We start from the raw sequence: 27,475 nt of genomic DNA on the forward strand, positions 1-27,475 counted from the left end.
AAGATTTCACGCTGCTAAAATGCTGTCAGTTCCACTTTAATGTAAAAAAAACAAAAACAAAGATACATGTAGGCTAATTAAGGGCTCAATTCAAACAAACCCGCATTTCAGTACGTCATTCCCAAACATTCTACGAATTTATAAAAACGTCAAACATGACCATATCTAAGTGCCCGCTTGGCAGAAAATGTATTTTTGTTGTTGTTGTCATATTCTTATATGAGCAGATTTTAATAAGATTTAATGATGCTAAATGCCGTCAGTTCCACTTGAAGTCACTTTGAATAAAAGTGTCTGTTATAACCTGTTTGGGCTGCAGGGGCAGTATTGAGTAGCCGGATAAAAGATGCCCATTTGGGAGGGAGGAGTGTCTGTTAACCTGTTAGAGGTAGAGTGGAATGATATTGCCACGTGCCGCGCTGCACAGATATTGCGATGTGCGAGATGTCAGACTCTCGCAACAGTCACACACAGTATCTGTGCATGTACACGAGTTCGCTTCACGCTCTTACAATGCGGTACAGCGCCGGGACCGCTACACCGGGAGATGTTGAGCATCACTCTTCAAAAGCTCTTAGTTGTTGTGGAACTTGACCCCAACTATGCTGTTTACTTTTTGCATCTAATGTCATATCGCTGAGTCTACCTGTAAGTGGTATATATTTTATAATAATTCTCCCTTTCTGTGTCTCTCCCTCTTTGTTTCTCTCCCTCTCTGTGTCTCTCCCTCTCTGTGTCTCTCCCTCTCTGTGTCTCTCCCTCTCTTTTTCTCTCCCTCTCTGTCTCTCCCTCTCTGTGTCTCTCCCTCTCTGTGTCTCTCCCTCTCTTTTTCTCTCCCTCTCTGTGTCTCTCCCTCTCTGTGTCTCTCCCTCTCTGTTTCTCTCCCTCTCTGTGTCTCTCCCTCTCTGTGTCTCTCCCTCTCTGTTTCTCTCCCTCTCTGTGTCTCTCCCTCTCTGTGTCTCTCCCTCTCTGTGTCTCTCCCTCGATGCAGGAAGCCAGAGAAGGGTATACAGTACCTGATAGAGAGAGGCTTCGTATCGGACACACCGGTAGGCATCGCCCGCTTCATCCTGGAGAGGAAAGGACTGAGTAGACAGATGATAGGAGAGTTCCTGGGCTGCAGACAGAAACAGTTCAACAAGGACGTACTGGAGTGAGTGGATAATCAATATAGATTCTTAGGTGTTTTGGATTCTCTACAATGAGAATGACCTACAAACTGAAGAGTATTATTTGACTGACTGATAAAATTATTATCTAATCTCTCTCTCATCCTTTACCTCTAATCTTTCTCCTCTCTCTTCTCCCTGTCCAGGTTTAAATTTAGATTAGGGTTAATCCTCTCTGACTCTCTCCTCTCTCTTCTCCCTGTCCAGGTTTAAGTTTAGGTTTAGGGGTTAGGGTTTAATCCTCTCTCCTCTCTCTTCTCCCTGTCCAGGTTTAAGTTTAGGATTAGGGTTTAATCCTCTCTGACTCTCTCCTCTCTCTTCTCCCTGTCCAGGTTTAAGTTTAGGTTTAGGTTTAGGGTTAGGGTTAAATCCTCTCTCCTCTCTCTTCTCCCTGTCCAGGTTTAAGTTTAGGTTTAGGGTTAGGGTTAAATCCTCTCTCCTCTCTCTTCTCCCTGTCCAGTTGTGTGGTAGATGAGTTGGACTTCTCAGGGATGGATCTAGATGATGCCCTCAGGAAGTTCCAGGCTCAGATTAAAGTCCAGGGGGAGGCCCAGAAGGTGGAGAGACTGATAGAGGCTTTCAGGTGAGAATATAGTTAAAACAACAACTAACACAGGAACTGTGGTATATGGCCTATATACCATGTGTAAGGGCTGTTCTAAAGCAAGAGGCAACTCAAAGTATACGGCCTGGATACAACCCCTAGCCGTGCTATATTGGTGATATACCACAAACCCCCAAGGAGCCTTATTGCTATTATAAACTGGTTACTAACATAATTAGACCAGTAAACATATATATTTTTTTGTCATTCCCATAGAATACGGTCTGATATACCACGGCTTTCAGCCAATCAGCAATCAGGCCTTCAGATACTTGGACTTAATGACTTTATGTACTGGCTTTATGGACTTTTTATACTGACTAATCGACATGCTTTTATCCTGGGGGACATACAGACTATTTTGTACCGGACTTTTTAAGCCACGGCTGCAGTTTTTGTACCAGGACTTGCAGCCTTTTCTACCGACTTCTGGACTTATTGTGCTAATTTATGGACTTCTATTTGCTAACTTAGGGAATTATGCGCTAACTTATAGACTTATTCACAATAGTATTGTTGGTTAAGGGCTTGTAAGTAAACATTTCACTGCTCTATATGGAGCATGTGACAAAAAACTTTGATTTGATGTCCTGACTTATGGACTTCTGTCCTGACTTATGGACTTCTGTCCTGACTTACGGACTTCCGTCCTGACTTATGGACTTCTGTCCTGACTTACAGACTTCTGTCCTGACTTATGGACTTCTGTCCTGACTTACGGACTTCTGTCCTGACTTACGGACTTCTGTCCTGACTTACGGACTTCTGTCCTGACTTACGGACTCCTGTCCTGACTTACGGACTCCTGTCCTGACTTACGGACTTCTGTCCTGACTTACGGACTTCTGTCCTGACTTACGGACTTCTGTCCTGACTTATGGACTTCTGTCCTGACTTATGGACTTCTGTCCTGACTTACGGACTTCTGTCCCGACTTACGGACTTCTGTCCCGACTTACGGACTTCTGTCCCGACTTACGGACTTCTGTCCCGGCTTACGGACTTCTGTCCTGACTTACGGACTTCTGTCCTGACTTACGGCATTTTCAATGTTATACTGTATTGACATTTTAGTTTTGGATATATCTGACATATCTCCCTCTCTCTCTCTCTATGTCTTCTCTCTCTCTTTCTCCCTCTCTTTCTCTCCCTCTCTTTCTTTCTGTCTTCTCCCCCCCCTCCAATCCAGTCAGCGGTACTGTGTGTGTAACCCGGTGCTGATCCGACAGTTCCAGAACCCTGACACCATCTTCATTCTGGCTTTTGCCATCATCCTCCTCAACACAGACATGTACTCTCCCAACGTCAAACCAGAGAAGAAGATGAAGCTGGAGGACTTCATCAAGAACCTCAGAGGTGAGGAGGATTCTGGTTGTTTTTGAGACGGCTGATTGTGTTGTTTCTCTACCTGATGTAATAAGGAGACATGGGTTTTTTTACAAGTTCATTCTGGACTCCTCAAAACAAACATCTATTTATCTCCATTTATTTGCCCTCTATCTGTTGTTATCGCAGTTATCTCTATTCCTCTTTATCCCTCCCTTTTTCTGTATAGTAACATTTGTATGTCTCTTTTTTCTTCTTCTTCTTCTCTCTCTTTACTAACACACTGTCCCCTATTGATGTTAATGTTTCCCAGGAGTGGATAACGGTCAGGACATACCCAGAGACCTGTTAGTAGGGATCTACCATCGGATAGAGAAGTGGGAGCTACGCACCAACGATGACCACGTATCTCAAGTACAGGCTGTGGAGAGGGTGGTAGTGGGCAAGAAGCCCGTAAGTACAGTATTAATGTCTACTACGGTCATTGCCTGCTCGGACTCAGAATATACACTACATGACCAAAAGTATGTGGACACCTACTCGTCCAACATCTCATTCCAAAATCATGGGTATTAACATGGAGTTGGTCCCCCCCTTTTGCTGCTATAACAGCCTCCACTCTTCTGGGGAGGCTTTCCACTAGATGTTGGAACATTGCTGCTATAACAGCCTCCACTCCTCTGGGAAGGCTTTCCACTAGATGTTGGAACATTGCTGCTATAACAGCCTCCACTCTTCTGGGGAGGCTTTCCACTAGATGTTGGAACATTGCTGCTATAACAGCCTCCACTCCTCTGGGAAGGCTTTTCACTAGATTTTGGATCATTGCTGCTATAACAGCCTCCACTCTTCTGGGAAGGTTTTCCACTAGATGTTGGAACATTGCTGCTTTAATAGCCTCCACTCTTCTGGGGAGGCATTCCACTAGATGTTGGAACATTGCTGCTATAACAGCCTCCACTCTTCTGGGAAGGCTTTCCACTAGATGTTGGAACATTGCTGCTATAACAGCCTCCACTCTTCTGGGAAGGCTTTCCACTAGATGTCGGAACATTGCTGCTATAACAGCCTCCACTCTTCTGGGAAGGCATTCCACTAGATGTTGGAACATTGCTGCTATAACAGCCTCCACTCTTCTGGGAAGGCTTTCCACTAGATGTTGGAACATTGCTGCTATAACAGCCTCCACTCTTCTGGGGAGGCTTTCCACTAGATGTTGGAACATTGCTGCTATAACAGCCTCCACTCTTCTGGGAAGGCTTTTCACTAGATTTTGGATCATTGCTGCTATAACAGCCTCCACTCTTCTGGGAAGGTTTTCCACTAGATGTTGGAACATTGCTGCTTTAATAGCCTCCACTCTTCTGGGGAGGCATTCCACTAGATGTTGGAACATTGCTGCTATAACAGCCTCCACTCTTCTGGGAAGGCTTTCCACTAGATGTTGGAACATTGCTGCTATAACAGCCTCCACTCTTCTGGGAAGGCTTTCCACTAGATGTCGGAACATTGCTGCTATAACAGCCTCCACTCTTCTGGGAAGGCTTTCCACTACATGTTGGAACATTGCTGCTTTAACAGCCTCCACTCTTCTGGGGAGGCTTTCCACTAGATGTTGGAACATTGCTGTTATAACAGCCTCCACTCTTCTGGGGAGGCTTTCCACTAGATGTTGGAACATTGCTGCTTTAACAGCCTCCACTCTTCTGGGGAGGCTTTCCACTAGATGTTGGAACATTGCTGCTATAACAGCCTCCACTCTTCTGGGAAGGCTTTTCACTAGATGTTGGATCATTGCTGCTATAACAGCCTCCACTCTTCTGGGAAGGTTTTCCACTAGATGTTGGAACATTGCTGCTTTAATAGCCTCCACTCTTCTGGGGAGGCATTCCACTAGATGTTGGAACATTGCTGCTATAACAGCCTCCAATCTTCTGGGAAGGCTTTCCACTAGATGTTGGAACATTGCTGCTATAACAGCCTCCACTCTTCTGGGAAGGCTTTCCACTACATGTTGGAACATTGCTGCTTTAACAGCCTCCACTCTTCTGGGGAGGCTTTCCACTAGATGTTGGAACATTGCTGCTATAACAGCCTCCACTCTTCTGGGAAGGCTTTCCACTAGATTTTGGAACATTGCTGCTATAACAGCCTCCACTCTTCTGGGAAGGCTTTCCACTAGATGTTGGAACATTGCTGCTATAACAGCCTCCACTCTTCTGGGAAGGCTTTCCACTACATGTTGGAACATTGCTGCTTTAACAGCCTCCACTCTTCTGGGGAGGCTTTCCACTAGATGTTGGAACATTGCTGCTTTAACAGCCTCCACTCTTCTGGGAAGGAATTCCACTAGATGTTGGAACATTGCTGCAGAGACTTGCTTCCATTCCGCCACAAGAGCATTAGTGAGGTCAGGCACTGATGTTGGGCGGTTAGGCCTGGCTCACAGTCGGTGTTCCAATTCATCCCAAAGCTGTTCAAAGGGGTTGAGGTCAGGGATTGTGCAGACCAGTCAAGTTCTTCCACCTTCGTGCGCGGGGCATTGTCATGCTGAAACAGGAAACAGTCTTCCCGAAACTGTTGACACAAAGTTGGAAGTACAGAATCATCTAGAATGTCATTGTATACTGTAGCATTAAGATTTCCCTTCACTGGAACTAAGGGGCCTGAACCATGAAAAACAGCACCAGACCATTATTCCTCCTCCACCAAACTTTACAGTTGGCACTATGCATTGGGGCAGGTAGCGTTCTCCTGGCATCCACCAAACCCAGATTTATCTGTAGGATTGCCAGATGGTGAAGCGTGATTCATCACTCCAGAGAACGCTTTTCTACTGCTCCAATAGCGGCGAGCTTTACACCACTCCAGACGACACTTTTTATTGCACATGGTGATCTTAGGCTTGTGTGCTGCTGCTCAGCCATGGAAACCCATTTTATGAAGCTCCCGACAAACAGTTCTTGTGCTGACGTTGCTTCCAGAGGCAGTTTAGAAAATCGGTAGTGAGTGTTACAACCAAGGACAGATGCGGTCCCGTTCAGCACTCGCCGGTCCCGTTCTGTGAGCTTGTGTGGTCTACCACTTCGCGGCTGAGCCGTTGTTGCTCCTAGATGTTTCCACTTCACAATAACAGCACTTATAGTTGGCCGGGGCAGCTCACCTGTTGGAAAGGTGGCATCCTATCACGGTGCCACGTTGAAAGTCACTGAGCTCTTCATTATATGCCCATTCTACTACCAATGTTTGTCTATGGAGATTGCATGGCTGTGTGCTCGATTATATACACCTGTCAGCAATGGGTGTGGCTAAAATAGCCAAATCTACTAATTTGAAGGGGGTCCACATACTTTTGTATATATATTGTATATTATTGTTTTTATTTCACTGTAGTCCCCACACCCCCCAATGATCATGCTGCTGATCCCCCTAAGGTCATTGTGTATATATAGTGTAAGTTAAGTAGGTTAGAAAATATAAGAATATAAGTTAAATATATTTTTTTATAAAGTTATAATATAAATATAAGAAAATACGGAGTCCCATAGGGTGGCGCACAATTGGCCCAGCATCGTCCGGGTTTGGCCGGGGTAGGCCGTCATTGTAAATAAGAATTTGTTCTTAACTGACTTGCTTAGTTAAATAAAAATAAATACAAAATACAAAATACTTTAGACAATATATGTTACTTCTGAAATTAATGGAAAGAAAACTCTCCTGTGGGGAAAACAGCCCATATTCATTAGAACACAGCCCATATTCAGTAGAACAGAGCCCATATTCAGTAGAACACAGCCCATATTCAGTAGAACACAGCTCATATTCAGCAGAAAACAGCCCTTATTCAGTATAAAACAGCCCATATTCAGTAGAACAAAGCCCATATTCAGCAGAACACAGCCCATATTCAGCAGAACACAGCCCATATTCAGTAGAACAAAGCCCATATTCAGTAGAACAAAGCCCATATTCAGTAGAACACAGCCCATATTCAGTAGAAAACAGCCCATATTCAGCAGAACAAAGCCCATATTCAGTAGAACAAAGCCCATATTCAGTAGAACACAGCCCATATTCAGTAGAAAACAGCCCATATTCAGCAGAACAAAGCCCATATTCAGTAGAACACAGCCCATATTCAGTAGAACACAGCCCATATTCAGCAGAACACAGCCCATATTCAGTAGAACACAGCCCATATTCAGTAGAACACAGCCCATATTCAGTAGAACACAGCCCATATTCAGTAGAACACAGCCCATATTCAGATAGAAAACAGCCCATATTCAGATAGAAAACAGCCCATATTCAGATAGAAAACAGCCCATATTTAGTAGAACACAGCCCATATTCAGATAGAAAACAGCCCATATTCAGATAGAAAACAGCCCATATTCAGTAGAACACAGCCCATATTCAGATAGAAAACAGCCCATATTTAGTAGAACACAGCCCATATTCAGATAGAAAACAGCCCTTATTCAGTATAAAACAGCCCATATTCTAATAGAAAACAGCACCTATTCATTAGAAAACAGCCCATATTCAGCAGAAAACAGCCCATATTCAGTAGAAAACAGCTCATATTCAGATATAAACAGCCCATATTCAGATATAAACAGGCCCTATTCAGTAGAAAACAGCTCATATTCAGATAGAAAACAGCTCATATTCAGATAGAAAACAGCCCCTATTCAATAGAAAACAGCCCATATTCAGATAGAAAACAGCCCCTATTCAGTAGAAAACAGCTCATATTCAGATAGAAAACAGCTCATATTCAGATAGAAAACAGCCCCTATTCAATAGAACACAGCCCATATTCAGATAGAAAACAGCTCATATTCAGCAGAAAACAGCCCCTATTCAATAGAACACAGCCCATATTCAGTAGAAAACAGCTCATATTCAGATAGAAAACAGCCCATATTCAGATATAAACAGCCCCTATTCAATAGAACACAGCCAATATTCAGATAGAACACAGCCCATATTCAGATAGAAAACAGCTCATATTCAGATAGAAATCAGCTCATATTCAGATAGAAAACAGCTCATATTCATTATAAAACAGTCCTTATTCAGTAGAACACAGCCCATATTCAGTAGAACACAGCCCATATTCAGTAGAACACAGCCCATATTCAGTAGAACACAGCCCATATTCAGATAGAAAACAGCTCATATTCAGATAGAAAACAGCTCATATTCATTATAAAACAGTCCTTATTCAGTAGAACACAGCCCATATTCAGTAGAACACAGCCCATATTCAGTAGAACACAGCCCATATTCAGTAGAACACAGCCCATATTCAGTAGAAAACAGCCCATATTCAGCAGAAAACTGCCCCTATTCAGTAGAAAACAGCTCATATTCAGTAGAAAACAGCCCATATTCAGTAGAAAACAGCTCATATTCAGTAGAAAACAGCCCCTATTCAGTAGAACACAGCCCATATTCAGTAGAAAACAGCCCCTATTCAGTAGAACACAGCCCATATTCATTACAAAACAGCCCATATTCAGTAGAAAACAGCCCATATTCAGTAGAAAACAGCTCATATTCAGTAGAAAACAGCCCCTATTCAGTAGAACACAGCCCATATTCAGTAGAAAACAGCCCCTATTCAGTAGAACACAGCCCATATTCATTACAAAACAGCCCATATTCAGTAGAACACAGCCCATATTCAGTAGAAAACAGCCCCTATTCAGTAGAACACAGCCCATATTCATTACAAAACAGCCCATATTCAGTAGAAAACAGCCCATATTCAGTAGAAAACAGCCCATATTCAGTAGAAAACAGCCCATATTCAGTAGAACACAGCCCATATTCAGTAGAAAACAGTCCATATTCAGTAGAACACTGCCCATATTCAGTAGAAAACAGCCCATATTCAGGAGAAACATATTCGACCTGATATACAGTATGTAATCTTTGAATATGCTGTGTGTCGAAGTGTTGCTGCCAGGCTCTGTCTGCCAGGTTCTGTCTGCCAGGTTCTGTCTGCTAGGTTCTGTCTGCTAGGTTCTGTCTGCCAGGTTCTGTCTGCCAGGTTCTGTCTGCTAGGTTCTGTCTGCTAGGTTCTGTCTGCCAGGTTCTGTCTGCTAGGTTCTGTCTGCCAGGTTCTGTCTGCCAGGTTCTGTCTGCCAGGTTCTGTCTGCTAGGTTCTGTCTGCCAGGTTCTGTCTGCCAGGTTCTGTCAGCCAGGTTCTGTCTGCCAGGTTCTGTCTGCCAGGTTCTGTCTGCCAGGTTCTGTCTGCCAGGTTCTGTCTGCCAGGTTCTGTCTCTGTGAATAGTAATAATAATTTGTGTGTAGGTCCTCTCGCTGCCACACCGCAGATTGGTGTGTTGCTGCCAGCTGTACGAGGTGCCTGACCCTAACAGAAGCCAGAGGACTGGAGTCCACCAGAGAGAAGTCTTCCTCTTCAACGACCTGCTCGTGGTAAGACTCACCTGTGTGCCCTGAGAGTGTTATGTCTGTACCATATAGACTCACCTGAGTGTTATGTCTGTACCATATAGACTCACCTGTGTGTCCTGTGAGTGTTATGTCTGTACCATATAGACTCACCTGAGTGTCCTGTGAGTGTTATGTCTGTACCATATAGACTCACCTGAGTGTTATGTCTGTACCATATAGACTCACCTGTGTGTCCTGTGAGTGTTATGTCTGTACCATATAGACTCACCTGAGTGTCCTGTGAGTGTTATGTCTGTACCATATAGACTCACCTGAGTGTTATGTCTGTACCATATAGACTCACCTGTGTGTCCTGTGAGTGTTATGTCTGTACCATATAGACTCACCTGTGTGTCCTGTGAGTGTTATGTCTGTACCATATAGACTCACCTGTGTGTCCTGAGAGTGTTATGTCTGTACCATATAGACTCACCAGTGTGTTATGTCTGTACCATATAGACTCACCTGTGTGCTCTGGGAGTGTTATGTCTGTACCATATAGACTCACCTGTCTGTTCAGCGTTTCTCTTTACTGCTCTACAATACAGACTCACCTTTTTATATCTGTACCCTACAGATCTGAGTCATAAACATATCAAACATGTTCTGTTCGCCTGAGTTAGCTAAAACAATGGTCTGAGAATAGTCCTGGAATAGTATTGGAATAGTCCTGGAAATGACCTGGAATAGTCCTGGAATAGTAATGGAATAGACCTGGAATAGTCCTGGAATAGTCTCGAAATATTCCTGGAATCGTATTGGAATAGTATTGGAATAGTATTGAAATAGTCCTGGAATAGTATTGGAATAGTCCTGGAATAGTATTAGAATAGTCCTGGAATAGTATTGGAATAGTACTGGAATAGTCCTGGAATAGTCCTGGAATAGTATTGGAATAGTCCTGGAATAGTATTGGAATAGTCCTGGAATAGTATTGGAATAGTCCTGGAATAGTATTGGAATAGTCCTGGAATAGTATTGGAATAGTCCTGGAATAGTCCTGGAATAGTATTGGAATAGTCCTGGAATAGTATTGGAATAGTCCTGGAATAGTATTGGAATAGTATTGGAATAGTCTCGAAATAGTCCTGGAATCGTATTGGAATAGTCCTGGAATCGTATTGGAATAGTCCTGGAATAGTATTGGAATAGTCCTGGAATAGTCCTGGAATAGTCCTGGAATAGTATTGGAATAGTCCTGGAATAGTCCTGGAATAGTACTGGAATAGTATTGGAATAGTCCTGGAATAGTACTAGGATAGTCCTGGAATAGTATTGGAATAGTACTGGAATAGTCCTGGAATAGTCCTGGAATAGTCCTGGAATAGTATTGGAATAGTCCTGGAATAGTCCTGGAATAGTCCTGGAATAGTATTGGAATAGTCCTGGAATAGTATTGGAATCGTACTGGAATAGTCCTGGAATAGTCCTGGAATAGTATTGGAATAGTCCTGGAATAGTATTGGAATAGTCCTGGAATAGTATTGGAATAGTCCTGGAATCGTATTGGAATAGTCCTGGAATAGTATTGGAATAGTCCTGGAATAGTATTGGAATAGTCCTGGAATAGTCTCGAAATAGTCCTGGAATCGTATTGGAATAGTCTCGAAATAGTCCTGGAATAGTCTCGGAATAGTCCTGGAATAGTCTCGGAATAGTATTGGAATAGTCTCGGAATAGTCCTGGAATAGTCTCGGAATAGTCCTGGAATAGTCTCGGAATAGTCCTGGAATAGTCTCGGAATAGTATTGGAATAGTCCTGGAATAGTCTCGAAATAGTCCTGGAATAGTCTCGAAATAGTCATGGAATAGTCCTGGAATAGTATTGGAATAGTCTCGAAATAGTCCTGGAATCGTATTGGAATAGTCCTGGAATCGTATTGGAATAGTCCTGGAATAGTATTGGAATAGTCCTGGAATAGTCCTGGAATAGTCCTGGAATAGTATTGGAATAGTCCTGGAATAGTCCTGGAATAGTACTGGAATAGTATTGGAATAGTATTGGAATAGTCCTGGAATAGTACTAGGATAGTCCTGGAATAGTATTGGAATAGTACTGGAATAGTCCTGGAATAGTCCTGGAATAGTCCTGGAATAGTATTGGAATAGTCCTGGAATAGTCCTGGAATAGTCCTGGAATAGTATTGGAATAGTCCTGGAATAGTATTGGAATAGTACTGGAATAGTCCTGGAATAGTCCTGGAATAGTATTGGAATAGTCCTGGAATAGTATTGGAATAGTCCTGGAATAGTATTGGAATAGTCCTGGAATCGTATTGGAATAGTCCTGGAATAGTATTGGAATAGTCCTGGAATAGTATTGGAATAGTCCTGGAATAGTCTCGAAATAGTCCTGGAATTGTATTGGAATAGTCTCGAAATAGTCCTGGAATAGTCTCGGAATAGTCCTGGAATAGTCTCGGAATAGTATTGGAATAGTCTCGGAATAGTCCTGGAATAGTCTCGGAATAGTCCTGGAATAGTCTCGGAATAGTCCTGGAATAGTCTCGGAATAGTATTGGAATAGTCCTGGAATAGTCTCGAAATAGTCCTGGAATAGTCTCGAAATAGTCATGGAATAGTCCTGGAATAGTATTGGAATAGTCCTGGAATAGCCCTGGAATAGCCCTGGAATAGACCTGGATTAGCACAGGAATAGACCTGGAATAGACCTGCAATAGCCCTGGAATAGCCCTGGAATAGACCTGGATTAGCACAGGAATAGACCTGGAATAGACCTGGAATAGTCCTGGAATAGCCCTGGAATAGACCTGGAATAGACCCGGAATAGACCTGGAATAGACCTGGAATAGTCCTGGAATAGCCTTGGAATAGACCTGGAATAGTATTGGAATAGACCTGGAATAACCCCGGAATAGACCTGGAATAGTATTGGAATAGTATTAGAATAGTCCTGGAATAGTCCTGGGATAGACCTGGAATAGTATTGGAATAGACCTGGAATAACCCCGGAATAGACCTGGAATAGTATTGGAATAGTATTGGAATAGTCCTGGAATAGTCCTGGAATAGACCTGGAATAGTATTGGAATAGACCTGGAATAGTCCTGGGATAGACCTGGAATAGTCCTGGAATAGCCTTGGAATAGACCTGGAATAGACCCGGAATAGTCCTGGAATAGCCCTGGAATATACCTGGAATAGTCTCGAAATAGTGTCGGAAGAGTAATGGAATGTTCTCGAAAAACTCCTGGAACAGACCTGGAATAGACCTGGAATAATCTCGTAATAGTACCAGAGTCATCACAAAAACCCAGATTCCAAGCTATATCAAGCAAAGTGTTTCCACGGTCACGCCCTCTGGCCTATATCAAGCAAAATGTTTCCACGGTCACGCCCTCTGGCCTATATCAAGCAAAGTGTTTCCACGGTCACGCCCTCTGGCCTATATCAAGCAAAGTGTTTCCACGGTCACGCCCTCTGGCCTATATCAAGCAAAGTGTTTCCACGGTCACGCCCTCTGGCCTATATCAAGCAAAGTGTTTCCACGGTCACGCCCTCTGGCCTATATCAAGCACAGTGTTTCCACGGTCACGCCCTCTGGCCTATATCAAGCAAAGTGTTTCCACGGTCACGCCCTCTGGCCTATATCAAGCAAAGTGTTTACACAGTCATGCCCTCTGGCCTATATCAAGCAAAGTGTTTCCAGGGTCACGCCCTCTGGCCTATATCAAGCACAGTGTTTCCACGGTCACGCCCTCTGGCCTATATCAAGCACAGTGTTTCCACAGTCATGCCCTCTGGCCTATATCAAGCAAAGTGTTTCCACAGTCACGCCCTCTGGCCTATATCAAGCACAGTGTTTCCACGGTCACGCCCTCTGGCCTATATCAAGCACAGTGTTTCCACGGTCACGCCCTCTGGCCTATATCAAGCACAGTGTTTCCACGGTCACGCCCTCTGGCCTATATCAAGCACAGTCAAATCAAATCAAAGTTTATTTGTCACGTGCGCCAAATACAACAGGTGTAGACCTTGCAGTGAAATGCTTACTTACAGGCGCTAACCAATAGTGTGAAAAAGGTGTGTGTGTGTGTAGGTAAGTAAAGAAATTAAACAACAGTAAAAAGACATTTGAAAAAAGAATAGCAAGGCTATATACAGACACCTGTTAGTCAGGCTTATTGAGGTAGTATGTACATGTAGATATGGTTAAAGTGACTATGCATATATGATGAACAGAGAGTAGCAGTAGCGTAAAAAGAGTGGTTGGCGGGTGGTGGGTGGTGGGACACAATGCAGATGGCCCGGTTAGCCAATGTGCGGGAGCACTGGTTGGTCGGGCCAATTGAGGTAGTATGTACATGAATGTATAGCTAAAGTGACTATGCATATAAGATAAACAGAGAGTAGCAGCAGCGTAAAAGGGGGGATGGGGGGACACACAATGCAAATAGTACGGGTAGGCATTTGATTACCTGTTCAGGAGTCATGGCATGGGGGTAAAAACTGTTGAGAAACCTTTTTTGTCCTAGACTTGGCACTCCGGTACCGCTTGCCATGCGGTAGTAGAGAGAACAGTCTATGACTTTGGTGGCTGGGGTCTTTGACAATTTTTAGGGCTTTCCTCTGACACCGCCTGGTGTAGTGGTCCTGGATGGCAGGCAGTTTAGCCCCAGTGATGTACTGGGCTGTACGCACTACCCTCTGTAGTGCCTTGCGGTCAGAGGCCGAGCAGTTGCCGTACCAGGCAGTGATGCAACCAGTCAGGATGCTCTTGATGTTGCAGCTGTAGAACCTTTTGAGAATCTCAGGACCCATGCCAAATATTTTTAGTTTCCTGAGGGGGAATAGGCTTTGTCGTGCCCTCTTCACGACTGTCTTGGTGTGTTTGGACCATTCTAGTTTGTTGTTGATGTGGACACCAAGGAACTTGAAGCTCTCAACCTGCTCCACTACAGCCCCGTCGATGAGAATGGGGGCGTGCTCGGTCCTCCTTTTCCTGTAGTCCACAATCATCTCCTTAGTCTTGGTTACATTGAGGGATATGTTGTTATTCTGGCGCCACCCAGCCAGGTCTCTGACCTCCCTATAGGCTGTCTCGTCGTTGTCTGTGATCAGGCCTACCACGGTTGTGTCGTCTGCAAACTTAATGATGGTGTTGGAGTCGTGCCAGGCCATGCAGTTGTGGGTGAACAGGGAGTACAGGAGGTGACTGAGCACACACCCCTGGGGAGCTCAAGTGTTGAGGATCAGCGTGGCACATGTGTTGTTGCCTACCCTTACCACCTGGGGGGGCGGCCCGTCAGGAAGTCCAGGATCCAGTTGCAGATGGAGGTGTTTAGTCCCAGGTTCCTTATCTTAGTGATGAGCTTTGAGGGTACTATGGTGTTGAACGCTGAGCTGTAGTCAATGAATAGCATTCTCACATAAGTGTTCCTTTTGTCCAGGTGAGAAAGGGCAGTGTGGAGTGCAATATAGATTGCATCATCTGTGGATCTGTTTGGGCGGTATGCAAATTGGAGTGGGTCTAGGGTTTCTGGGATAATTGTGTTGATGTGAGTCATGACCAGCCTTTCAAAGCACTTCATGGCTACAGATGTGAGTGCTATGGGTCGGTAGTTATGTAGGCAGGTTACCTTGGTGGTCTTGGGCACAGGGACTATGGTGGTCTGCTTGAAGCATGTTGGTATTACAGACTCAATCAGGGACATGTTGAAAATGTCAGTGAAGACACCTGCCAGTTGGTCAGCACATGCATGGGGCACACGTCCTGGTAATCCGTCTGGCCCAGCGGCCTTGAATGTTGACCTGTTTAAAGGTCTTACTCATGTCGGATACAGAGAAAGTGATCAGTCATCCACACAGTCATCCGGAACAGCTGATGCTCTCATGCATATCTCAGTGTTGCTTGCCTCGAAGCGAGCATAGAAGTGATTTAGCTCGTCTGGTAGGCTCGTGTCACTGGGCAGCTCGCAGCTGTGCTTCCCTTTGTAGTCTGTAATAGTTTGCAAACCCTGCCACATAAGACGAGCGTCGGAGCCGGGTGGAGAATGATTCAATCTTAGCCCTGTATTGACGCTTTGCCTGTTTGATGGTTCGTCGCAGGGCATAGTGGGATTTCTTGTAAGCTCCCGCACCTTGAATGCAGCAGCTCTACCCTTTAGCTCAGTGAGAATGTTGCCTGTAATCCAAGGCTTCTGGTTGGGGTATGTACGTACAGTCACTGTGGGGACGACGTCCTCAATGCACGTATTGATAAAGCCAGTGACTGATGTGGTGTACTCCTCAATGCCTTCGGAAGAATCCCGGAACATGTTCCAGTCTGTGATAGCAAAGCAGTCCTGTAGTTTAGCATCTGCTTCATCTGACCACTTTTTTATAGACCGAGTCACTGTTGCTTCCTGCTTTCGTTTTTGCTTGTAAACAGGAATCAGGAAGATAGAGTTGTGGTCAGATTTACCAAATGGAGGGGGAGGGAGAGCTTTGTATGCATCTCTGTGTGTGGAGTACAGGTGATCTATAATTTTTTCCCCTCTGGTTGCACATTTAAATAGAGATTTGGTAGAACTGATTTAAGTTTCCACGGTCACGCCTTCTGGCCTGCATCAATGACAGTGTTTTTCCACGGTCACGCCCTCAGGCCTATATCAAAGCACAGTGTTTCCACGGTCACGCCCTCTGGCCTAAATGAAAGCACAGTGTTTCCAGGGTCACGCCCTCAGGCCTATATCAAAGCACAGTGTTTCCAGGGTCACGCCCTCAGGCCTATATCAAAGCACAGTGTTTCCAGGGTCACGCCCTCAGGCCTATATCAAAGCACAGTGTTTCCACGGTCACGCCCTCTGGTCTGCAGAGCACATCAGAATGGACGGGCAGGTAAACATAAAGAGACGTGTCATCCCTCTTCTCCCCTATAGATAACCAAGATTTTCCAGAAGAGGAAGACCTCTGTGACATACAGCTTCAGACAGTCCTTCCCCCTGGTCGAGATGCAGGTTCACATGTTCCAGAACCAGCGTAAGTATCTGAGTATCTGAGTGTGTGTGTGTATGTGTGTGTGTGTGTGTGTGTGTGTGTGTGTGTGTGTGTGTGTGTGTGTGTGTGTGTGTGTGTGTGTGTGTGTGTGTGTGTGTGTGTGTGTGTGTGTGTGTGTGTGTGTGTGTGTGTGTGTGTGTGTGTGTGTGACGGGTTGAGATGCAGGTCCACATGCTCCAATACTACGTCCTGATTCTCCACTTCTATATCTATATCTATATCTATTCGTCCGTATCTATATCTATCCGTCCGTATCTATATCTATCTATGTATCTGTCCGTCCGTCCGTCCGTCCGTCCGTCTGTCTATCCATCCATCCATCCAAGGGGCTTTATTGGCATGGGAAACATATGTTAACATTGCCAAAGCAAGTGAAGTAGATAATATACATAAATGAAATAACCAATAAAAATGAACAGTAAACATTACACTCACATAACCTATCTATCTATCTATCTATCTATCTATCTATCTATCTATCTATCTATCTATCTATCTATCTATCTATCTATAAATACGTCAAAGTATACATTAGTTGATCAGATCACAATAGAGGATGTCATTTTCAACCCTCTTCCTGTTCAATGATGTGAAAGTGAGACAATTGCAATTGTCCTAAGTCCCACTTTGTGGCACCTGACCACACAACAGTAGTGATCAGGTTTAGTGAATGATTTGTCCCAAATACAAGTTTAAATATTTAGGACTAACGTATTCCTTGTCAACCATTCTGAAACGAACTGCAGCTCTTTGTTAAGTGTTGCAGTCATTTCAGTCGCTGTAGTAGCTGACTTGTATAGTGTTGAGTCATCTGGATACATAGACACACAGGCTTTACTCAAAGTCAGTGGCATGTTATTAGTAAAGATTGAAAAAAGTAAGGGGCAGCTGCCCTGGGGAACTCCTGAGTCTACCTGGATTATGTTGGAGAGGCTTCCATTAAAGAACACCGTCTGTGTTCTGTTAGACAGGTAACTATTTATCCACAGTATAGCAGGGGGTGTAAAGCCACAACACATACGTTTTTTTCCATCAGCAGACTACGATCGATAATGTCCAAAGCTGTACAGTATGTCTCCTCTCTCCCCTGTAGACTATTCCCACGGTATCCGTCTGACGTCGGCCAACCCCGGCGGGGAGAGGAAGGTTCTGATCGTGTTTAACGCTCCGAGTCAGCAGGACAGAACACGCTTCACCTCCGACCTGAGAGAGAGCATCACCGAGGTGACGGAGATGGAGAAATACAGGGTGGAGTGTGAGTAGAACTATACTATACTATACTTAACAAATAAGGCCCGATGAGGTGTGGTATACGGGCCAATATACCACGTCTAAGGGCTGTTTTTATGCACGACGCAACGCAGAGTATTGGTCGTAACCCACAAACCCCAGAGGAGCCTTGTTGCTATTATAAACTGGTTACCAACGTAATTAGAGCAGTAAAAATGAACGTTTTGTCATACGCGTGGTATATGGTTTGATATACCACGGCTGTCAGCCAATCAGAATTCAGGGCACAAATCACCAAGTTTATAATGTACTAAAAGAGACTGAGGTGCAGGAGAAAACATGCTACGATACTAGATAGAATACTTCATTGTTCCATTGAGGAATAGTAAGGGATAGTTTAATATACAAATATTGTGATAATCATATGTCTTCTAATTAATCCCTTCACATTCTTATTCTCGACCGACTTCTTTCACGATTCTCTCTTCTCTCTCTTTCTCTGTCGCACTCTTCCTCACCCTCTTGCTCTCTCTTTCCCTCTTTCTCCGTCTCTCTCCTCCCCCTCTTCATCTCTCTCTCCTCCTCCCTCTACAGCGGAGTTAGAGAAGCAGAAAGGGGTGGTGAGACCTGTTGTGGGCGGGGCTAGCGGTGGTGGTCTGGGCGGTGGCTTGAAGGGCGAGGCGGTGAATGGCACTCTGGGTCGACCCAGTCTGGATGACAGCTATGCTTCCGCAGACGGACTCAAACGTACCGCGCTCAGCTCATCACTGAGAGACCTATCAGACACAGGTACACACACACTGATTTTACCTCATCCGTTGGACAGACACACTGTTCAGTATACAACCCTATTTATACAGTCACTGAGACAACCTTATGAGATGCTTTTCAGAAAATATACACAAACTTTTCAATTATTTAATTTATTTTATCTCTGGTCTAGACATATACAGTGGCTTGCGAAAATATTCAAAATCTAAAGAAATCAGCCAAGACCTCAGAAAAAAAATTGTAGACTTCCACAAGTCTGGTTCATCCTTGGGAGCAGTTTCCAAACGCCTGAAGGTACCACGTTCATCTGTACAAACAATAGAACGCAAGTATAAACACCATGGGACCACGCAGCCGTCATACCGCTCAGGAAGGAGACATATTCTGTCTCCTAGAGATGAATGTACTTTGGTGCGAGAAGTGCAAAACAATCCCAGAACAACAGCAAAGGACCTTGTGAAGATGCTGGAGGAAACAGGTACAAAAGTGTCTATATCCACAATAAAACGAGTTCTATCTCGACATAACCTGAAAGGCCACTCAGCAAGGAAGAAGCCACTGCTCCAAAACCGCCATAAAAAAGACAGACTACGGTTTGCAACTGTACACGGGGACAGAGATCATACTTTTTGGAGAAATGTCCTCTGGTCTGATGAAACAAAAATAGAACTGTTTGGCCATAATGACCATTGCTATGTTTGGAGGAAAAAGGGGAGGCTTGCAAGCTGAAGAACACCGTCCCAACCGTGAAGCACGGGGGTGGCATCATCATGTTGTGGGGGTTGTGGGGGTGTTTTGCTGCAGGAGGGACTGGTGCACTTCACAAAATAGATGGCATCAAGAGGCAGGAAAATTATGTGGATATATTGAAGCAACATCTCAAGACATCAGTCATGAAGTTAAAGCTTGGTCGCAAATGGGTCTTCCAAATGGATAATGACCCCAAGCATACTTCCAAAGTTGTGGCAAAATGGCTTAAGGACAACAAAGTCAAGGTATTGGAGTGGCCATCACAAAGCCCTGACCTTAATCATATAGAAAAGTTGTTGCCAGTGTAACAGTATAACTTTATGGCGTCCCCTCGCCCTGACCTCGGGCGCGAACCAGGGACCCTCTGCACACATCAACAACAGTCACCCACGAAGCATCGTTACCCATCGCTCCACAAAAGCCGCGGCCCTTGCAGAGCAAGGGGCAACACTACTTCTAGGTTTCAGAGCAAGTGACGTAACTGATTGAAACGCTATTAGCGCGTACCCGCTAACTAGCTAGCCATTTCACATCCGTTACACCAGAACTGAAAAAGTGTGTGTGAGCAAGGAGGCCCACAAACCTGTCTCAGTTACACCAGCTCTGTCAGGAGGAATGGGCCAAAATTCACCCAACTTATTGTGGGAAGCTTGTGGAAGGCTACCTGAACGTTTTGACCCAAGTTAAACAATTTAAAGGCAATGCTACCAAATACTAATTGAGTGTATGTTAACCTCTGACCCACTGGGAATGTGATGAAAGAAATAAAAGCGGTAAATTATTCTCTCTACTATTATTCTGACATTTCACATTCTTAAATAAAGTGATGATCCTAACTGACCTAAGACAGGGAATGTTTGCTAGGATTAAATGTCAGGAATTGTGAAAAACTGAGTTTAAATGTATTTGGCGAAGGTGTATGTAAACTTCCAACTGTATGCACGCTCCACAGTTTATTTTGTATTGTTTTAAATAAGTTATTTATATTATTTTTATTATTATTTTTATTTATTTATTTATTTTTATTTCACTTCACCAATTTGGACTATTTTGAATTGTATTTTGTGTATGTCCATTAGATGAAATCCAAATAAAAATTCATTTAAATTACAGGTTGTAACGCAACAAAATAGGAACAACGGAGAGGGGGTGAATACTTTGGCAAAGCACTGTACAATTTTGAATAGCTAATTTGTCACTTTGTTTAGATATTTTGGAGAACAAACCTCTGTCAGATTCTTCAGTTTGAAACAGTCATTCAGCAAGTGCAGAGCCAAGGCCTGCTGTGCTGTGAGGGTTAATTATAGAACAGATCGTGATCAGGGCGAGAGAGAGAAACACAGAGAGAGAAACAGAGAGAGAGAGAGAGAAACAGAGAGAGAAAGAGAGAAACAGAGAGAGAGAGAGAGAGAGAGACAAACAGAGAGAGAGACAAAGAGAGAGAGAAACAGAGAGAGAGAGAGAAACAGAGAGAGAGAGAGAAACAGAGAGAGAAACAGAGAGAGCTGTTTAATGTGTGGTGCTTTGTCTCCACCTACTGTCCAACAGGAGTACTATAGTTTAGAGAGAAATAGTTCCCTCTGATACAGAAACAACAACGGCCGGCTGCATGATACAGTAAAATATGACTTTTGTTATTCCTTGCTGGGTGCAGGGAAGCGGGGCCGCCGAAACAGTGCCGGCTCCTTGGACAGTACAATGGAAGTAAGTCTGGTATAGATGGGGAGGGGGGACGGGCGGATGGCTCTCATACCCCCCCTTCCCCAAACTACAGTCTACTTCATTAAATGGCATGACGCTTCTGGATGTCCCTCAATACCCTGCATGGTACTATTCACTAGTGGTTGATATCGTTGTGGATTGAAATGGCCTAACATGCATGTGATTGTCTCGCCAGTTGCTGGTAGGATTGCACTAAAATAGAATTCCATTAAACGCAGTGTTGGGGAAGCTACTCTGAAAATGTAGTGTACCAAGCTACTACCAATTACTTCACAGTGGAAGAAGTGGAGCTACACTAAAGCCTCCCTTAAGAATATACTTAACTAAAGTTAATATCTACATTTGAAATGTTATAGACCACAAAATTCAAGAACAGATAGTCAGATTTTAACCACATGTGTAATGTGGCCTATTAAACACAACGGCTATGTTTCAGGTGAGAATCAGATCTAATGCAGAAAATGAAAGGAATTCTTGCCCCATAGTTCATTTTACTTTTGCAAAAACAATAGTGTTTAGTTCCAGTAATTAGCTACACCGCTACATGGTAAAACAGTAGTGTTTAGTTCCAGGAGTTAGCTACACCGCTACATGGTAAAACAGTAGTGTGTAGTTCCAGTAGTTAGCTACACCGCTACATGGTAAAACAGTAGTGTGTATTTCCAGTAGTTAGCTACACCGCTACATGGTAAAACAGTAGTGTGTATTTCCAGTAGTTAGCTACACCGCTACATGGTAAAACAGTAGTGAGTAGTTCCAGTAGTTAGCTACACTGCTACATGGTAAAACAGTAGTGTTTAGTTCCAGTAGTTAGCTACACCGCTACATGGTAAAACAGTAGTGTTTAGTTCCAGTAGTTAGCTACACCGCTACATGGTAAAACAGTAGTGTTTAGTTCCAGTAGTTAGCTACACCGCTACACGGTAAAACAGTAGTGTGTAGTTCCAGTAATTAGCTACACTGCTACACGGTAAAACAGTAGTGTGTTGTTCCAGTAGTTAGCTACACCGCTACATGGTAAAACAGTAGTGTGTATTTCCAGTAGTTAGCTACACCGCTACATGGTAAAACAGTAGTGTTTAGGTCCAGTAGTTAGCTACACCGCTACATGGTAAAACAGTAGTGTGTAGTTCCAGTTGTTAGCTACACCGCTACATGGTAAAACAGTAGTGTGTTGTTCCAGTAGTTAGCTACACCGCTACATGGTAAAACAGTAGTGTTTAGGTCCAGTAGTTAGCTACACCGCTACACGGTAAAACAGTAGTGTGTAGTTCCAGTTGTTAGCTACACCGCTACATGGTAAAACAGTAGTGTGTTGTTCCAGTAGTTAGCTACACCGCTACATGGTAAAACAGTAGTGAGTCAATCACCACCTTCCGGAGACACCTGAAACCCCACCTCTTCAAGGAATACCTAGGATAGGATAAAGCAATCCTTCTGCCCCCCCCCCCCCCCCCCTTAAAAGATTTAGATGCACTATTGTAAAGTGGCTGTTCCACTGGATGTCATAAGGTGAATGCACCAATTTGTAAGTCGCTCTGGATAAGAGCGTCTGCTAAATGACTTAAATGTAAATGTAAATGTAGTGTGTAGTTCCAGTAGTTAGCTACACCGCTACATGGTAAAACAGTAGTGTGTAGTTCCAGTAGTTAGCTACACCGCTACATGGTAAAACAGTAGTGTGTAGTTCCAGTAGTTAGCTACACCGCTACATGGTAAAACAGTAGTGTTTAGGTCCAGTAGTTAGCTACACCGCTACATGGTAAAACAGTAGTGTTTAGGTCCAGTAGTTAGCTACACCACTACATGGTAAAACAGTAGTGTGTAGTTCCAGTAGTTAGCTACACCGCTACATGGTAAAACAGTAGTGTGTAGTTCCAGTAGTTAGCTCAACCGCTACATGGATAATCCCTGCCTTGATTTGAATTTAGTTCAACTACCACCAAGCTACTGCAAAATGTAGTTAAATTACAAGTTGAACTATATGTTGTTCACTTCTTCCCAACACTGTAAACTCATTGATGTAAAGTTGTCTGTTTTCATGTTTCCTAACAGGCTGTGCATGGAACATGTTATGATAATTGCATGTGAATGTTGTTATTTAACAGCTGTCATCAGTGTCTGTATGTGTGTGATCTATCCACATAATGATCAAATACAAACAGTACTTTACTGACTCTCCTATCTTCTCTCTCCTCGTCTCCTCTCTCCCTCCTCCCCTCTGTCTCCTCTCTCCCTCCTCCCCTCTGTCTCCTCTCTCCCTCCTCCCCTCTGTCTCCTCTCCCTCCGTCTCCTCTCTCTCTCTCCTCCCCTCTGTCTCCTCTCTCCCTCCTCCCCTCTGTCTCCTCTCTCCCTCCTCCCCTCTGTCTCCTCTCTCTCTCCTCCCCTCTGTCTCCTCTCTCCCTCCTCCCCTCTGTCTCCTCTCTCCCTCCGTCTCCTCTCTCCCTCCTCCCCTCTGTCTCCTCTCCCTCCGTCTCCTCTCTCCCTCCGTCTCCTCTGTCTCCTCTCTCCCTCTCTCCCCTCTGTCTTCTCCCCTCCTCCCTCTATCATCCCTCCTCCCCCCCTCTGTTTCCTCCTCTCCACTCTCCCTCTTCTCCTGTCTCCTCTCCTCTCTCCCCGTATGGCTCCTCTCTTCCTCCCTCTGTCTCCTCTTTCCTCTCTCCACTCTCCCTCCCTGTCTCCTCCTCTCCCCTCTCCCCCTTCCCATATGGCTCCTCTCTTCCTCCCTCTGTCTCCTCTTTCCTCTCTCCACTCTCCCTCCCCCCCTCTGTTTCCTCCTCTCTCCCCCTTCCTATATGGTTCCTCTCTCCTCTCTTCCTCCCTCTGTCTCCTCTTTCCTCCTCCTCTCTCCTCCTCCTCCTCCTTCCCCTCCTCTCTTTCCAGGGCTCCATCATTAGCAGTCCCAGGCCTCACCAACACCCAGACATGGCTGGAGGTGTAATGCCCCCCGGCTGCTATGACATCCAAGACTACCGGCCTCACCGCCCCATCCTGAGCCCCGGAACGGGGGTGGGGGGTGGGCCGGGGCTAAATCATCACACCGCTACTGGGACGACGGCACTGGGTCCCAGCAGCGGAGACCGAGGGGGGACGGGAGCCCTGGGGAGCGGGTCTGGAGGGGGAGGGGGCAGTGGAGGCTCCTTCCTGGGTTCCCTGTTCGGGAGCAAGCGCTCCAACACCAAGCCCCCTGGTCCTCTCCTCCCTCTCCTCCCACCTGGGCTGCCACACTACCCTGCACCTGTCCCCCCGCCCACCACCGGCGGCCCGCCCCCACACTCCCCCTCCTCCCTCACCCACTCCGACGCAGGAGGGCCCTCCAAAATCCAGGCCCTGCACGCCCAATATTGCTACAACAATACCGCAGGGCAGCAGCCTCCTCCGCCCTACCACCACCACCACCGCTACCACGCCCAGACAGGGCCCGCTCCCAGCCAGCCGTCCTCCACCGTCCATGGGGCCCCTGGGCCTCATATCCTCCACAGGGGCCCCATGGTAGGGGTCCCCAAGAGGCCGGACCCCGGTCCCGCTCCCTCCCACCCCCAGCTCCAACAGTTGTCCCAGGTTCAGCTGGCCCAGCTGCAGCAGCATGGTGTACAGTGTGTACAGGGTCACGGGGGTTGCTATACCAACATGGGGGTTTCTATGGGGGTAGGCTGCCCCACTCCACCCCTTTCACCTCACCCCCCTCGCTCCCCGGGGCCCGCACCCCTTACCCTCTACCACACATACTCCACACACGGTCGGGGAGGAGGAGGAGGCGCCAAGCTCCCTCTTACTCTCTCACACTCGCAACCCCACCCTCACGCCCACACCCACGCCCCTCATCGTACCGCTCTTACCCACAACCACAGCCCCCATCCCGGCCTGTCCCTCAGCCCCCATCCCGGCCTTTCCCACAGCCCCCATCCCGCTCAACACCCCAAGCACCAGACTCACTTCATCTTCGCTGCACCGCCGCCTCAGACACCCGTCGCCCGGCACATCCCCCAGGCCGCCGCCCACGGCCAATACCACCCTCAATACCCCCCGCTCTCCTCCATACCACCTCCCCCTTCACACTCCCCTTTACCCCCCCCTTCCTCCCCCAGTACCCCACTTACCCCTATCTCCCCTTACACCCACCCCCTCCAGCAGCCCGGCCAGCACCAGGGAGGCCAGCACCAGGGAGGGCAGCAGGGGTCTGGCGGGGGCAACAGCAGCACGGGGACGGGCAGCACCACCAGCTCCAAGTCCAAGCCTATCAACCGCATCAGCACGGTGGTGTGAGTGTCAGGAGACGCAACAAACCTCCCAGACACCAGGTGACACCGCTCGTCGGACTGAGGTCGTCAGACCAGGACAACTACAGGTTTAAGAGTGGCCACGCCCAGGTCATCCAATATGGCCGCCGGCGCTCTGGGAGAGGCAGGAGGAGGCGATACTTGCTCAGGTTGTGTTACTTCCACCTCCGGTTCCCTCACAGATTCACATTCAGGTAGAGAGGAAGACATGAATGTCAGGTGCAGGTGATATACACTTCCTAACTTTTATACACAAGAGGAAATTAACCCCCTCTTGGGTCGAGGGCTGACACTGGTCACTGGCCTGAAGTGACAGGCAGGGCTACATCATCACGAGACCATGAGCCTCATGTCTTCTACACTGACACACTGAAGAGAGAGAGAGAGGATGACTATTAGAAGAGGGAGGAAGACACTGACACACAGAAACTCCACCGACCGATCTGCATGAAGATATTCACATACAGTACCGAGGATGTGATTCTTCTGTGTCTCTGTGGGGGGCCCATGTTCTGCATGACCTCATCATCAATGACCTCATGTTGCCAGAGGAGGAGAATATGATGACAAAGGGTGCCTAACCTGGTGAACCAGGAAGTGGACTGGAAGTGGATTGGTGAATCAGGAAGTGACATGGCCAGTGTCTGCCTTCTTACATCTTAAAATCTCCATGGTGATGTTGTTGTTGTTGTGTAATAAAACAGACATGGGTACTTTCAGTCTGGTTACATAGACTAGACGTACAAAAGTAAGCGTATATCCGGGACACTCAAAATGAGTATGATATGTTATGTTTGGTATGGTTACATAAGACAGAAGGTTGCATAAGACAAAAACTAAATGAGGGTAATTGGTCAGGTGGATGGGTGGGCGTATCTATAACCTAACCCTAACCCTAACCCTAACCCAGGGTAATTGGTCAGGTGGATGGGTGGGCGTATCTATAACGCAAACGTGTAGCAACACCAAGGCTGCACGTTCGGATCTTATCACGGACAACTTCATTATTTTAGCAAATTAGCAACTTTTCAACTACTTAGCATGTTAGCTAACCCTAACCTTAACCCTTTTAGCTAACCCTTAACCTTAACCCTTTTAGCTAACCCTTAACCTTAACCCTTTTAGCTAACCCTAACCCTAACCCTTTTAGCTAACCCTTAACCTTAACCCTTTTAGCTAACCCTAACCCTAACCCTTTTAGCTAACCCTTAACCTTAACCCTTTTAGCTAACCCTTAACCTTAACCCTTTTAGCTAACCCTTAACCTTAACCCTTTTAGCTAACCCTAACCCTAACCCTTTTAGCTAACCCTTAACCTTAACCCTTTTAGCTAACCCTAACCTTAACCCTTTTAGCTAACCCTAACCCTTTTAGCTAACCCTTTTAGCTAACCCTAACCTTAACCCTTTTAGCTAACCCTAACCTTAACCCTTTTAGCTAACCCTTTTAGCTAACCCTAACCTTAACCCTTTTAGCTAACCCTTTTAGCTAACCCTAACCTTAACCCTTTTAGCTAACCCTAACCTTAACCATTTTAGCTAACCCTTAACCTTAACCCTTTTAGCTAACCCTTAACCTTAACCCTTTTAGCTAACCCTAACCCTAACCCTTTTAGCTAACCCTTAACCTTAACCCTTTTAGCTAACCCTAACCTTAACCCTTTTAGCTAACCCTAACCTTAACCCTTTTAGCTAACCCTTTTAGCTAACCCTAACCTTAACCCTTTTAGCTAACCCTAACCCTAACCTTAACCTTAACCCTTTTAGCTAACCCTAACCTTAACCTTAACCCTTTTAGCTAACCCTAAACCTAACCATTTTAGCTAACCCTAACCTTAACCTTAACCCTTTTAGCTAATCCTAACCCTTAACCTTAACCTTAATAAAGGGAAATGTCAAAATGGTTCAACTTCATATTCATCATCTCCAGCACCATCAACATATGATAAAATTACGCATGTCTATGTTTTGTAGTAAAAAAAGTGTTTCCAATGGCATCATGTGATTTTTTTTAACCAATTATGAGTAGGCATTGCCTACTAACTGTTAACTGATTGGTTGATGATGTCATTAGGAACACTTTTCTTCCTCTTTCTTCCTCACGATTGTTGTAGTGAGGAGACCAAAAGCGCAGCGTGATGTGAATACGTACTTATA

At 45.3% G+C, this 27,475-nt stretch overlaps 1 protein-coding gene across 6 annotated transcripts in view; it reads left to right on the forward strand.

The window, feature by feature from the left end:
* Positions 1 to 27,475, forward strand: part of LOC129829448 (IQ motif and SEC7 domain-containing protein 2-like) — a 294,773-nt gene that overhangs the window by 262,118 nt on the left and 5,180 nt on the right. For all 6 annotated transcript variants that reach the window (XM_055891147.1, XM_055891149.1, XM_055891148.1 and 3 more), the window contains 10 exons: positions 992 to 1,153; positions 1,630 to 1,752; positions 2,963 to 3,129; positions 3,413 to 3,552; positions 9,424 to 9,549; positions 16,449 to 16,548; positions 17,660 to 17,821; positions 18,391 to 18,585; positions 20,972 to 21,021; positions 23,923 to 27,475. The exon at positions 23,923 to 27,475 is cut by the window's right edge and continues 5,180 nt beyond it. In XM_055891147.1, coding sequence (XP_055747122.1) covers positions 992 to 1,153; positions 1,630 to 1,752; positions 2,963 to 3,129; positions 3,413 to 3,552; positions 9,424 to 9,549; positions 16,449 to 16,548; positions 17,660 to 17,821; positions 18,391 to 18,585; positions 20,972 to 21,021; positions 23,923 to 25,305 — 2,608 coding nt within the window. In that variant the 3' untranslated portion in view covers positions 25,306 to 27,475. The remainder of the gene's footprint in view (positions 1 to 991; positions 1,154 to 1,629; positions 1,753 to 2,962; positions 3,130 to 3,412; positions 3,553 to 9,423; positions 9,550 to 16,448; positions 16,549 to 17,659; positions 17,822 to 18,390; positions 18,586 to 20,971; positions 21,022 to 23,922) is intronic.

This window comes from Salvelinus fontinalis, chromosome 31 (genome assembly GCF_029448725.1).
Source record: "Salvelinus fontinalis isolate EN_2023a chromosome 31, ASM2944872v1, whole genome shotgun sequence".
Taxonomy (NCBI): Eukaryota; Metazoa; Chordata; class Actinopteri; order Salmoniformes; family Salmonidae; genus Salvelinus; species Salvelinus fontinalis.